Source organism: Chelonia mydas, chromosome 3, assembly GCF_015237465.2.
Source record: "Chelonia mydas isolate rCheMyd1 chromosome 3, rCheMyd1.pri.v2, whole genome shotgun sequence".
Lineage (NCBI taxonomy): Eukaryota > Metazoa > Chordata > Testudines > Cheloniidae > Chelonia > Chelonia mydas.
Window position 1 is genome coordinate 110,711,150 of NC_057851.1, and position 14,683 is coordinate 110,725,832.

Genomic DNA, 14,683 nt, shown 5'->3' on the forward strand with positions numbered 1-14,683 from the left:
AGAAGGGACCATTGTCATCATCTAATGTGACCTTCTGTATAGCACAGGCCATAGAACTTCCCCAAAATAATTCTTAGGCCATATCTTTTAGAAGAAACATCCAATCTTGATTTAAGAATTGTCAGTGATAGAGAATCCACCAGGAACCTTGGTAAATTGTTCCAATGATTAATTACTCTCATTGTTCAATTGAACAGTGTCAATATGATTTTATAGGTATTTAGTATTGTATTTGTTTAAATATTGTCTGAGAGCAGATGATTGTGAATAACCCTGTCTTTCAATTTTGAAACTGCATGTCTGTTCTGTAAAAGCTAGAGATGAGCCACACATTTCAGATTTGGATTAAACATTCCCAAAATTCAAGGGGTTTCAGATCCAGGTCCACCCCTATCTAGTAAAAGTATGTGAGAGGGAATAATAGAGGGAAGGTTTGTTTGGGTTTTTTAAAGTATTTTAATGTACATAACTACACTAAAATAGTTGTAACACAGGACTGGACGCTCCTAAAAGATCTCAGTTAACTTTTTTATGCAGTCCGCTTGGGTGACATATTGTAGTTATCAGGGAAAAGAAAACTTGTGAGCAGTAAATGGTTGAAGATAATCAAAATCATGTAAATAGAACTCTGGAGGTCTGGCAAAACGAATGCAGTTGGATTTTTAAAAGTATGTGGCATATTAGAATAAAGTGAAGCATCCCTTGCCTTTAACTGAGTTCTTTATCCTTAACAGTAACTGAAGCTGGTTTTGGTGCTGACATTGGGATGGAGAAATTCTTCAACATCAAATGCAGAGCATCTGGCTTAGTTCCCAGCGTGGTTGTGCTTGTTGCTACAGTGAGGGCTTTGAAAATGCATGGAGGAGGGCCAAATGTAAGTATCTGCACCTTTCTTGAAACACAAATGATAAACCTTAAAAATTGTCATTAACATTTGAAATATGTATAAAATTCTGAATTTTAAAAGTGGCTGGAAAAGCTCTTAATGTAAACCATTGTTTAGAAATTCTCATTCCTAAACTCCCTCATCACACTCATGTCCATTCCTGAATTTCCCTAGGAGATTATTGGACTCAAACCAAATGAGTAAGGATTAGACAGCTATGAAGAATTACTAATTATTAGAAAAGGGAGTGAAGTTTCTTTATATTTTTTTAAAATCCTTTATATACATTCTCTCCCTTGCCTCTTAAAATAGTGATTTGTAAATCTCAGTGGTGTTAATACCTAAGTGCATGGTAGCTATGAGTTCATGGTTGTTATGAGCCAGAGAGCTTGGCAGCTGAGGGGGAGAGAGGAATTCAGATTGCAGTGTGCTTAGTGGAATCAGGGAGTTTTGAGTCTCTTGTCTTGTGACTGGAAGGCCTAAGGCTTTTGCCACTGAGGTGGAGGGAACTTCCTCCCTCTCCCCGCTGTAGGGGTGACTCCTTTTCTTCTCCAAGCCATGTGATACCAACAAATGTGTGGTGTTCCCCCATCCCCATTATATCACTCCCTCTGCTAGGGCCAAGCAGGGTCTTGTAGATTGCTAATCACAGAGGCACTCTTCACTCAATCAGGCAGAATCAGGAGTACTCCTGTGAGTGACTGGCACTCTACTAACCAGGCAAAGAGACTGAAAGCCTAGCAACATGCTTCAGCTCCTCTGCCCAGCATTCTGAAAGGATCTGATACTTCCAGGGAAACAGCTTTCTGTGGAGCCTCATATTGGGGGAAAATTCCAGAGCTGTTTCTACAACCACAGAATTGTGGAGTGCACAGAGCCTTCCTTATATCTAATCATCTGAGAGAGAATCAGTGCTGAGATTTTCCCTTATTCATACCTTTTGGTGCCAAATTTTCTAAGATTAAAAACCCAAAATATTGTTGTCATAGTGGTACCTGTGTATCATTCTCACTCAACACATACAGCTCTTTTGTCTTTTGGCACGTTGTTCCTCCATACATTTCACGATGGTACGTTGTGGTGAAAATTTTCATTCCGTCTAGCAAAAGGGGAATTTAAACCTGCTCTTTCTAACTATGTATTGATTTTATCTAACCCTGGTCTTTCACAAATGGATGTTGTAGGTTGCCCCACACAATATACTGTACAAGGACGATATGGGCCAAATCGTAGGTCTGGAAGGTTAGCTATAAAAGTGACTCTATAAACCAAACCTTTGTGACTCCTTGATATTTGTGCTGCCAGTCTGATCCCAAGGAGTCATGTAGAGCAGCCTTAGCGTTGCTCTAATTTGCAGCTGCCCACAAGGCATGGTTCCATCAGCCACAAGAGTGCTGTGTCCATTCCTGCTGTCAACTGCTTATGCCCTCTGTGCTGGATTGCTATCCCCTCAGTCACTTAGTTAATACAGAGTTCCACCTTCTTTATGCTGCTGGGGAGTGCAATATGTAGATATATGAAAGATGACCATATCTGTGTCACCTGTCATCAACTATTTAGTAACTTTATACCTAAATCTGTACACTAATCATGTGGCTGGAGGAAAGGCAGTGTTTCCAATTCCTGTAAACAGTATATATTTTCTTTCTTTTATGGTTGGATAACAGTCCCTGATCTAATTTAGACATCCCCTGAGAGCTGTATAAGTAATAGCAGCGTCCCTGGGCTGCCTGTGTACTGCAGCCCTGCTCTCAGTGTGCTCCTTACACCAGAACTTTCCAGGGGTCCTTGGCAGGCAGCATTATGGCAGTCTTCCACAATTCCAGCAATGGGAGAATCCTCCTTCAGCAATGCAGGGGAGCTTCTTTACGCTATTCTAGCACTTTTGCCCAGTGTAAAGTGACTGCAGTCTGGGTGAGCATCTCATTCTTTGATCTTTTTAAAAAATTTTCACTCTCTTCCCCAATGTGGGGGTGTACTTGGAGCCAATCGCGTGACTTTTCCTAAACCTTTTACTAAAATGTATACAGAAGCCAGTTTTCTATTTCAAGAAATAGGTATATTCTTAACATTGGTTTGTTACTTGAAAACGCACGGCAAGACTTTCACTATAAATAGGATTTTAATTGTATCCTGATATATTTACCATCTTTGTTGTAGATGTATTATACTGTAGGACACTGCAAAGGTGTGTTTTACCTTCTCAAGTGAGTTATGACCAAAAATAATCACTTAGAATACCTACTCATTATCTGATGTACTGAGTTTCTAAGAAGTGGGTATTTTAATATGTGGATTTCAATTGCCATTTTTTACGTGCTCATATTTCCATTCTGAAGAAATCCTAAATGAAGTTGTAGGAGTTCTATACATGTTAATAGTGATTTTTTTAAGCAGTAGAGCCACCTCAAATTTGGTGAGGAACCAGCTTTTAAACTGTGATTATACACTGAAAAGTGATTCTAAAATGGCACCACGGTCTTCCATGTTTGCATCTCACTGACTCCATATCCATTTTGCTCCTTTTACATGTCCCACGAACTCGGCCTGGAATTTGAAAGCCAAGCAGGATTCTTGCCGTCTCTCATATCATCACCGATAAAAATAGGATTCTACAGTCAGAACCTAGTTAAAGTTCTATAGATGCCCAAGCCAGGAGCAAAGCCAGCTCACTCTCCTAAAGTCGTCACAGTTCAGTGCAGTTGCACCTGTATTCCCCCTCCATGGTCCCTCAGGGGCACCCACTCTAAGCACCTGGCTTCTCAGGTGTCACATCTCTTAGGCAGAGACCCATGTCTCTCTCCCTCCTGACCAGGGTTTTTCCAGGCTTCACAGTTCCCTGCCTACAATGTGATATTCCCAACAAGCCAGACTACCTAAACAAGCCAACATCTGTGGTTTGCTTTCTCTTTAAAGGCTGTGAACAACATAATTGACCGAGTTATATGTTACCACACAACATAAGCAAGCTCATTTATTCTTAAGGTGAAAGCATTCCAGAGAATTTATTCAAAACAATAAAAGAATCTACACACATGCTAAAACGTTTACCAGAGGTCCTCCCAACTCCAGCCTCAGGCTCTGTCAGTCCTTCAAAACCCACAACTGGGTTTTCCCATGGTTACAAGTTCATAACTGTCTCAGATTCAGAACTAGAACCCCCAGGAACAGATCAGTCTTTCCTTTATACAGCTTGGGCCTTTGATCTTGACTGCATATAATAGTGATCAGTAGACAGTGGCTCACTTCTCAGGGCAGAGCTTCAAAAGGCTGGATTTTTGCGTAATGGGAGGTGAGGAATTTGCATTCACCTCCTCCTAGATATTCCCCAGGAAAACAACTTCACAAATTTTGATCCAAAAGTCCATTCTTGTCTGGCACATTGTTCAGCATAGTCCTTTGAATCCCCAGTCTCACATCTGTCACATCTACCCTGTTGAAAGATTATATACAATCCCAGCCCACAAATATACGTAAACCATTCAATATAATGGATCCCAAAGATACTTAATTCAAGAAGGTATACCAAGGAAATTGCCATATCTGTCTCAATAGCTATATTTGCCTTAGAGTACAAACATTGTATAAAGTTGTAAAAATGCATTGTCACCAAAATCAGCAGATAGGATTTAAAATGCACACCGAGAACTGATTTCTTGAGTAACCAGTTGCCATTTTTTCATAGTAATTTTCTGACCATTACTGCTTTTTGGGGAGGGGGAAAGAAAACCCTGAAACTGAGTCACTGCTGTAATAAACTGAGAAGACATAAATTCTTATCTTTGGGTCGGGGGAAAGTGATTCATTTTGCCATTTGCTTTGTACAGCTGTAACTTTCTCTAGGGCCATGGTCTGTGGCTGTACTGAACTTTTGTTACTGGAAAGGAAGGTCTTATTGTTTTTTATTGGCAATGGGCGTGATGTTTTGGAGTACAAACGTTTTTAAAAAGTTGTACTCCTGACCAGACAGGTAGTTGACTAACATTGTTAGATGATTGTTAATTTTACTTGCTTACGATTACAGGTAACTGCTGGTGCCCCTCTTAAGAAAGAATATACAGAAGAGGTAAGAGCAATTACTGTAAAACTTAATCCTGTCCTTTTTAAAAAGTTTTGATTTGAAAAGATCTAAAACAACACAGTTGCCAGTTACTTTGCAAACAATAAAACAAGAGGAGAGTGGCGAGTTTAAATGCCAGCAGTAGATGCAACAAGCGCTTCTTGATTGAGGTTTTATGATACAATTTAAAAATAAAAGATGAAAAATACCTACAAAGGGAAGAAAATCTATTTGCTGCATTGTGTGGATTGAGTGCAATATCATAGTAAGATAGCAATGGTAGTGTTCAGACTTAAGAAGCCATTTGCTAGTGTTAGATATCTTTGACCTTGGAAGTTACTTCAACTGAGTAACTCTCAGATATTTCTAGAGCACCCACCACTGTAGTATTGGAGAGCTGAGCCACCTATAAAGGAACTCTATTTCACTTCAGTACTCTGATGAGAGAGATCCACTGTAAAGTGTAGCCTCCTTTTTTCCCTGATCAAAAGATGTTGTTTCATGTTAAAAATTGAGTTTTTCTATTTACCTCAAAACAATTACACTTGAATTCAGATTATCAGACAAATATGGTAACTATAGTAAAAATGTTGTGGAAACTTCTTTAACTTTCCAAGTTTCGGGAGATGAAAATTGTTCTTGGTATATTATCTGAATTCATGGACTAACCAAATGCCCATTAAGGAATCTACTTGTGTCATTACCATATGAAGGAACCTGATTATTCATTGTGTGTGTTCAGTTATCTTTTTTTCACAAGTCTTTTATTTACCTACAGAGAGATCAATATCCATGCCTAAGGCCCTTTACAACTTAGGGGCTGAAATGTTGGCATTTCTTTCCCTTTTTCTGTCCCTCCTTCCCTTGACATTTGTAAGTAAAATTAAAGTATATATAAAAATCTATAGGAAGTAATAGTTATATATAATCTCTGTTTGTGCTAACGACAGGGAGCCACTATTTCCAAGCCTCACCTTATACAAAAAAAACCCATAAACAAATGGCCCTAGGAAATGAAACAGGAAGAGATTCTCTAACACATTCAAAATAAAGAGTCATGTCCAGTCTCAGCTGTTAGGATAAAGTGCTGACTCTAAGGCTTAATATTAATCCTGCTCTTCATGCCTGGTGTTAGACAGCAAGATGGCACAGCTCAAACATAGGCTATATATGTTTAAAGAATAAATATGTGGTCTATGTTTCATCTTTGTGGATAAAGCCTTTGTATAGCCTATTACTTGTGCTTTAGCTGCTGTCTACTTTTTTTTAATTACAGTTTTGCAACCTGGTTATTACTAGGTTTAGTGTGTGTTTCTGATATAGAAATCTTCCAACCACTTTACTTCTGTAAACCATTACCATGGTATGTTTGGCTTATAAAAATAATACCTAGTTCTCCTATAGTAGTTCTAAACAGTGGATTCAGGAATAGAGGGATTAATGAAGATAAAATATTTTTTATATCAGTCCTTACATTACATGATGGGCAAATTCCTATTCCAATGTACTTTTCCATGGAAAATCAGTATACAGTCTGGGCAAAGCCTAAAACCTCTAAGGGTATGTCTACACTACGAAATTAGGTCGATTTTATAGAAGTCGATTTTTAGAATTCGATTTTGTACAGTCGATTGCGTATGTCCACACTAAGCGCATTAAGTCGGCAGAGTGTGTCCTTACTGTCATGGCTAGCATCGACTTACAGAGCGGTGCACTGTGGGTAGCTATCCCACAGTTCCCGCAGTCTCCGCTGCCCATTGGAATTCTGAGTTAAGCTCCCAATGCCTGATGGGACAAAAACTTTGTCACAAGTGGTTTTGGGTACCTATCGTTGGGCCCCCCTCCCTCCTTGAAAGCACCGGCAGACCATCGTTTTGCGCCTTTTTTCCGGGGTCCCGTCTGCCAGCCCCGCTCAGCCCGCTGCCTGCCTGGATGATCGGAACCCCAGGCAGGCAGCAGGCTGAGCGGGGCTGGCAGACGGAGCCCCACACCGGCAGCAGGTTGAGCAGCTCAGCCCGCTGCCATTCTTGGGCTCCGTCCACTGGCTCCTGCCAGCCAGGGTCCCAGCCGCCAGCCCCGCTCAGCTCACTGCCATGCTTGCCGTACCACGGCAAGCATGGAGCCCGCTCAGCTCACCGTCACCGTACGTCTCCTGGGTGCTGCTGGCAGTCCTGCATTGCTACACAGCAGCAGCTCCTTGCCTTCGCGGCAGATGGTGCAGTAGGACAGATAGCCATTGTACGTCTCCTGGGTGCTCCTGGCAGACCTCGGTGAGGTTGATCAGGGGTGCCTGGACGGACATGGCTATCCTCCTTTTAAAGCACCGAATGGGAGTGACTCCAGGTCATTCTCGTTTTTAAGTTTCGTCTCATGGAAATTCAGTCCTGCTTGGAATATCATGCGAGCTGGAGGCTTCTGCCTCAGGCTGCTCTCCCAGCCGGCAGCACGGCATGGTCACACGTACCCCAGCCTGCCCCTTGCTTCCATGGCTCATGAAGCCTGGACAATAGTAAGGAGCAGTTCAATTTGTGGAATGACAAATCCAGAACGAAGGATTGCACTCCATGGGCCACGTTAAGATTATTTCAGAGTCCTAGATAGCATTTCTTCCCTATAAAAGGCTTCATGAAAATTTTCCCCCGCCACTTATAAAAATGTTAATTTATCAGAGCAGTTGAAAGGGTAAGGAACCCGGGACTATAACTTAGAGAGAGCTGCCATATTATTTAACTCATAATTGATATAATTCAAAGTAAAATTTCACAGCACGGTCTGTTCTAAGACTAAAAATGCAGGAGGGGAGTCCGAGAAAGAAACAGTGACCTGTTTCCACCCGGTTTCAAACCGGGGACCTTTCGTGATAACCACTACACTACAGAAACCCATCTTGAATGGGGTTTCTCTTTTTTTGCCACAGACTTTGTTGAATGCACAGGAATGTTTTCTCTAGCTACAGAAGCTACCTAATGCAATGTCTATACCTATGGCCTTCCTGCTCACAAAGCGGTAATGCCCCCTCCCAAGGCTGACACAGCGTGGAGTGAACGTGAAACAGCAACCTGGCTTGGGCAGGATCGCTAGTGAGGCATGATACTTTTGCTGTTAAGCAAACACAGCAATTCTTTCCTGGCCTCTGCCACTGAATGCCTCCATGCATTAAGCTGTGCCCTGTGAGTGCGGGAGGACTGCATGAGCTCGGAAAACATGTCATCGCGAGTGTGTTTTTTTCCGCCTTCTAATCTGCAATAACCTCAGGGACGGAGATGATAGGGGGAGCGTAGAAACATTCTACGCTCTACGATTCTGGAGGGACTGCATGGTCACCTGTGTTGCTGAGTTCGCCACCCTGACCAAACAGGAAATTAAATTCAAAAGTTCCCGGGGCTTTTCCTGTGTACCTAGCTAGTCCATCAGAGTTCAAAGTGCTGTCCAGAGTGGTCACAATGGTGCACTCTGGGACCGCTCCCGGAGGCGACCCCAAATTTGAGCCGGCGATGTAGATTTTAGCGCTAATCCCCTCATCGGGGAGGAGTACAGAAATCGATTTTAAGAGCCCTTTAAGTCGAAACAAATGGCTTCATTCTGTGGATGGGTTTAGGGTTAAATCGATCTAACGCTGCTAAATTCGACTTAAACTCGTAGTGTAGACCAGGGCTAAGTCGGGAACAGGATGGAACAACCTAAGAAAATCAACAGTAGTAAATCACCTGGACTGTATGCTTGTATGTTCACATGTGTGGGAAAGAAAGAGCTGTCTGAGTGGCCTTGTCTTGTCTTGTATTTTAAATGTCCCAAGTTTGAGAGGCTTATGATCTGAACTGCCTCCCACTGAAGTCAGTGGTATTTTCCATTCACTTCAGTGGGAGTTGGATGGGGCCTTATGTCAGCTAGCATCCCTGTCAACCATCCTCTCTGGGAAGCTTTTGGTATTTGGGCCTTTAATAGAATGCCCGCATTAGTGTTATCTCACAAATTAAGTGGCATCACACAAAGGATTTTGATTTGAGTGAACTCTCCCTGCATTTGAGCTTGGAAGAAGAATGAGAAAGCTAGTCCATCTCCTCCTTCCATTTGTCTTCCCTGGGCCTGGATATGTGGTGAAAAAGGATCCTAGGAGGAACCAGATGAGATAGCGTCAGTCCTGTGATGGAAAGCTTCAGCAGCAAATGTCTTAATGAATTGTATTACTGTGTAACTCCTTTAGATGGAGCCATGAATTAGAGTGGGGGGAACTGGCAGCAGTCCATACCACTGCCAATGTCAACCGGCCCACAGATGTTTTCTGGCATCTTGTTTATTGATTGGCAGCCAATTGGCAGCAACTCTGTCTTGCTTGTGTCCCAGAAGGGAGCAATCTGGCAACATGCTCAAATGTAAAAGATCTAGACCCTGCTCAGTTATGTAAATGCGGCTGCTGCTACTGAAGTCAGAATTAATAGGATACATAAAAATATTTTGTCTGAAGCTTATTATGAAGGTTACCCATAAATATAAAAATAATTACAGCTAACCATGTTTGTTGTAATTTCAGGAAATTTCTTTGGCTAGAAAAGATGTGACACCTTGCCATTTCTTTCCATTTGTTTTTTTGTTTGTTTAATGTAGAATCTCCAGCTGGTAGCTGATGGCTGTTGTAATCTACAGAAGCAAATTCAGATTGCTCAACTCTTTGGAGTTCCTGTTGTAGTTGCTCTAAATGTCTTCAAGTAAGTCAATCCATCCTTTACTCCTGCTAGTGGACCCAAAGCTCAAGCTCATTGTTGTTGCATGAGGTGTAATCACTTACTTCCTCACCTCATATAGTATATTAAATTTTTTATACATCCTGAAGCATATAAAGATTTTAAAAAACCCTCTAGCTGCCTCTTTTAGAGGTTTTCAAATCACATAAATATAAAATGGTATTGTATGTGATTTGTAATCTTATTTAAATGAAACATTCCTACTTCAATGTACCTAAGACAGTCGGGGTTTTTATAAACATTTAATAATTGTATGATTTCCATAACTAACTTGTTTCACAACTGTAACTACAGAGCATTGCTTAACAAATAAGGCTGTACAAGAGTAAATAAACAAAATAATGACAGAACTGTTTCGTTGGCAGAACTGACTCCCATGCTGAAGTTGATTTAGTCTGTGAGATTGCAAAACAGTCTGGAGCATTTGATGCAGTGCCCTGCAATCACTGGTCAGCTGGTGGTAGAGGAGCTGTGGAATTGGCTCAGGCTGTGAGAAAAGCCGCCAGTCAGGAAAACAGCTTCAAATATCTGTACAACTTGGAGGTAAGATGATTAAAAAGAATGTTGCAATAGTTTCAGATGGAGAACAAAGAGGATGTTGCAACAAATCTATTTAGCGTTCCTTTTAGATGTCAGCTATAAGAAGGTGCTTGCTTGGCTTAATAATATCCCAGGCGTTGCAGATTAAAAAATAAAACTATTACTGAAGATGAAATAGTGAGTACTTCTGGCAGTACAGGATTGCTTGCTGCACGATAGCATACTTACTAGCGCTTTGTCTTGTTTAGCTTTAAATATCTCCAGTGATGAGGCCTCTGCTGGTCCTAGAAGGCTTTTCATGGCATTCAGCTGAAATTTCATTTTCTTAATGTCATCCTGTTTGAAATGCATACACCTGTGACTCCCTAAAGTGTTCCTTTCCTTCTTTAGGCAAAGGATAGTTTCTCAAGACTTAGGTTGTATGCACATCTCTACCATTGATGTGCTCTCTGACATTGAAAAAGTCACTTACACTCACTGTTCTTCAGTTTACTTGTCTGCAAAGTGCCCAGTGTTACAGCATCCCCAGGTTGCCAGGAGGAGCAATTGCAGACAAAGTCCTGCTTGGCCCCTACAGCCCCAGGGTGGAACGCACTCAGTGCAGACAGAATGTTTGGAGAATTATATTGCCAAGAATTTTGCTAACAAGCCTCTACTGAGCTTGTGCAAATAATGGTTTTCAGAAGCTTACAACTTGGCCAAGTCTGGGTGGATTTTCACAGGAACAGCAAAATGCAACTGTCTAACTCCTTGGTGGCACCCTCCCCCACAACACTGCCAAGTTTCAATCTCTGTTTCAATAGATGAAGGTGCTAGAGCTTATCAAGAAAAATATTTGTAAGACTTTTTTTTTTAACATAAGCAAAACCAGTTTATTTTCCCTAATTTAATTCTTGCAAATAACAGAATTGTTTCTGCTGAAACTTTCTTAAAATTTCAGCCTGTGGCAGACACCCAGGATGGAAAATTTCATCTGGAATTGTTGAAGTTTGGTAGTTATAAGCAACTAAAAACAAGGTCTCATAATGGAAAGTGTCAAGCAGTCTTAACTCTAAGTGTTGCTATCAGTCTTGTCTTGTCTGTAATGACTTGGCCTGTTCATACTTAGAGCTGAGTGAATAATTGATTTCTTTGGTTCAGTGGCAGATCTGAAAAAGAAAAAAGTAGGTTTGTTTCAAACCAGAACTGATTTTTTTCAGTTTTCCTCACTGAAATAAAAAAATAAAAAATAAAAAATTGTTTGGCTCTAGGGCAGGGGTGTACAAAGATTTTGGCCGAGGACCACATCGGGGTACGAAATTGTATGGAGGGTAGGGAAGGCTGTGCCTCCCCAAACAGCCTGGCCCCAGCCTTCTATCCGACCCCTCCCACTTCCCGCCCCCTGACTGCCCCCCTCAGAACTCCTGACCCATCCAAACCCCCTGCTCCTTGTCCCCTGACCACCCCCCCCCCGAACTCCACATCACCCCCCTGGGACCCCATCCCCTATCCAATGCCCCCTGCTCCCCGTCCCCTGACTGCCCCCCCGCCACCCCATCCACATCCCCGCCCCTGACAGGCCCCCGGGACTCCCTTGCTTATCCAACCGCCCCCCGTCCTCTGACTGCACCCCCATCCAACCACCCCTTGCTTCCTGTCCCCTAACTGCCCCCCCCCCGGGACCCCTTGCTCCTTATCCAACCCCCCGCTCCCCGCCCCCTTACCAGGCTGCTCAGAGCCCGAGGAGCTCGCAGCCCCACTGCGCGACTGTGCGACTGTGGAGGAGGGGGGACAGCACGGGATGGTCCCGGGGTTCAAGGGCCAGGCAGGATGGTCCTATAGGCCAGATGTGTCCTGCGGGCCATAGTTTGCCCACTTCTGCTCTAGGGGAATGTTTCAATGTCTGTCTGGAATGAAATTTTCTAAATAAAAGGTTGATTTGAAACGACATGTTTGAAATGGTTCATTTCCAAAGTGTCAAAATATTTTGTTTTGACATTTAAAAAAAAAAAAAATCCAGATGAAAGTATTTGGTGAATTGATCCAAATTTGCAAGTTTCAGTGCCCTCAAAGATGTATTTTTCAGCAAATTTACTATATGTCAAAAAAAAGGTCCCCGTTTCTATTTATCTTGCTTGAAGAAGCCTTAGTGCTTCATTTCTCATCTATTTCTGACAAGTGGGCACTATTTCTGATGGGGAAGATGGGGGAGGACTTTTTCCTGACTCCTTTCTCTTGAATCTGTGCCTCTACTGTTTCAGTTTGTTTTCCTCACCCCCAGGCCCTTATCACTCCCCCTCTGTCTCCTCTTTTCCTTTGGCACCCTCATCTTGCTACTTTTCTCTCCACCGCCACTTGTCCACAGAGATCTCAGAGAGGGCAAGCACCTGTAAATGGGCCAATCAGCAGCTTTATAATTACCTTAGTGGAATGAAAAAAGGGTATTTGAACATAGGGCATAGTGGGTAATTTTAGCCTGACAATAGTGGGCACTGAATTCTTCTGCTCAACAAAAGACCAGGTACCTCATGGTGACAGTCCCAAGGAGATGAATGTGGTATAAAAATCAAGAGAATTAGATATACAGGAAGTAGGTATGCAGGATGATATAGGGGTATTTTCAGTGTCTTTCTGCCTCAACCTTGTCCTAAAGGGACACGGATGAGAGGATAGTTGAGTCTTCATTCCTGTTCCAGTCCTATCCAGAGACTGCCAAATTCAATGAGTCTTCTTTGGTTTGGTTTGGTTTTTATGGGGATTTTTTCCTGAGGGTCAACAGACAAGGGGTGGTGGTGGGGGGAAATGCTTCAGACATCCTTATAGCCAACATGAAGGAGTGCAATATTGACAAACTCATGGGAAACCCAAGCTCTCAACAGACCGAAATGGAAAAGGACCTGGTGGCAAGGATCCCAGTATTTCGAGATCCAACAGAGAAACTAAATCCATTTAGTCCATTGATGTTCATTGATTTCCACTGGTGTGGATTAATTTCAGATATGCATGAAGTCCTAACCACTTCCAACAAGTCAAGTTACTTTGGGAGAACTTAAAAGCCCCAGGGTAAATTCATTCAGTATCTTAACATTGTGTTCCAAATGTTTCCCAGATTCGGGTGAAAAAAACTTTAAATCTGATTCTTGGATCCTTTTTATTTTTCTCGCTTACGTAGTAAAACAAAAGATTGTAGTATATTGTTTTTGTGTTTCAAATTAGGAGAATACTTCAAATCAGCTGAACTTTATTTCTCTGGATTTTTTCCAAACAGCATGTCTAACTTTGTATTGCTTCACATCATGTTTCCAACTTCATCTTCTAAGAAAATTCTGTTTTCACATGTTTTGAAATCTGCATAGTATATGAAAAACAAAGAAATATTTTCAAGATGAACTGGTGTGATATAGTGTCACATACAGTCAAATAGTGGTAGGAATTGAGAATCATAGTTACTCTGTTGTATTTCAGTCTAAATGTAGTCATGTGCACATGTAAAATAACTTTCTTTTCAGACTCCACCAAGTTATTCTTGCTTATAAAACAAGCTACATTAAATTTGATTTTTCCCCTCAACGGTTATTTTTTTAAGCATTAGGTTTAGCTGGTATTTAGCACCATATTAACAAATACTTTTCAAGAGCTAGTATGAACAAGTAAATAAGTACTATGAGAGCAAAATAAATTTCAAGCATATTTGGAGGGTGGTGTGAAGAATAACTGTATATTGATTCTGAACATGCAAGAAAGAGATGTGAAAATCAGAATGTCTGGTGTCCGGGACAAGGAACAGCCTACAACAAGTTTCCCAAAGGGCCTGTCATATTAAAAGTGTAGGGAGGAGCATACATAAAGGGCTTATAATATCAGAAATTACACATGGGAAACTTTAAAAAAAGGAAAAAATAGTTAGAAGTAAGGCGGAGATTTTATGATAGGCTTTGAAGAGCCATAACTTTGTTTAAAATATTATTAGCAGTGGTAAGAAATATTTTATTAGCATGTGGTTTAAAAAAAGACAAAGTTTGGTCCCGGTGCATACACTAACCCATCTTATTTTGTCATTTGAATGTTTTTTCTTGTCGAGTACTTCTTTTTTGGTGGTTGGAGAATGAAGTTGGCTACAAAGACCTTCTGAACTCTTTACAAAGTAATCTGTACTTCATTTTGTTTTTTTTGGAGAAAATATATTTGGCACATATGGAAAATATCAGAATTTCAATTCTTATCAGTGTAGACTTCCTTTCTGGGTTCACTTTTCTTGAAGTACGAGTCTTTAAATTACAGCAGAAAGCTATTACTCAGAATAAACTGACTGATCTATTAACATAAGCTTAGATAACCAGGGTTAAGGGGGGAGAAGAGCAGGGGATAGAAGCATGTGCATCCCATTTGAAAAATTTCCTGGCTTCAATGGTTAAAGTACTCTTTCTTAAACAAAAAAAAAACAGAAGTAGAGGTAACTTGCTGCAGTAGTGCATG

General features: G+C 41.3%; 1 protein-coding gene across 4 annotated transcripts in view; it reads left to right on the forward strand.

Annotated features, from left to right (window-relative positions):
• The window catches only part of MTHFD1L (methylenetetrahydrofolate dehydrogenase (NADP+ dependent) 1 like), a 243,645-nt gene that overhangs the window by 152,414 nt on the left and 76,548 nt on the right, over positions 1 to 14,683 (forward strand). For all 4 annotated transcript variants that reach the window (XR_006289653.1, XM_037894986.2, XM_037894985.2 and 1 more), the window contains exons 21-24: positions 735 to 874; positions 4,911 to 4,952; positions 9,552 to 9,652; positions 10,054 to 10,231. Coding sequence is in view for 3 of the 4 variants with exons in the window: in XM_037894986.2 (XP_037750914.1) it covers positions 735 to 874; positions 4,911 to 4,952; positions 9,552 to 9,652; positions 10,054 to 10,231 (461 nt within the window). In the remaining variant the exon portion in view is untranslated. The remainder of the gene's footprint in view (positions 1 to 734; positions 875 to 4,910; positions 4,953 to 9,551; positions 9,653 to 10,053; positions 10,232 to 14,683) is intronic.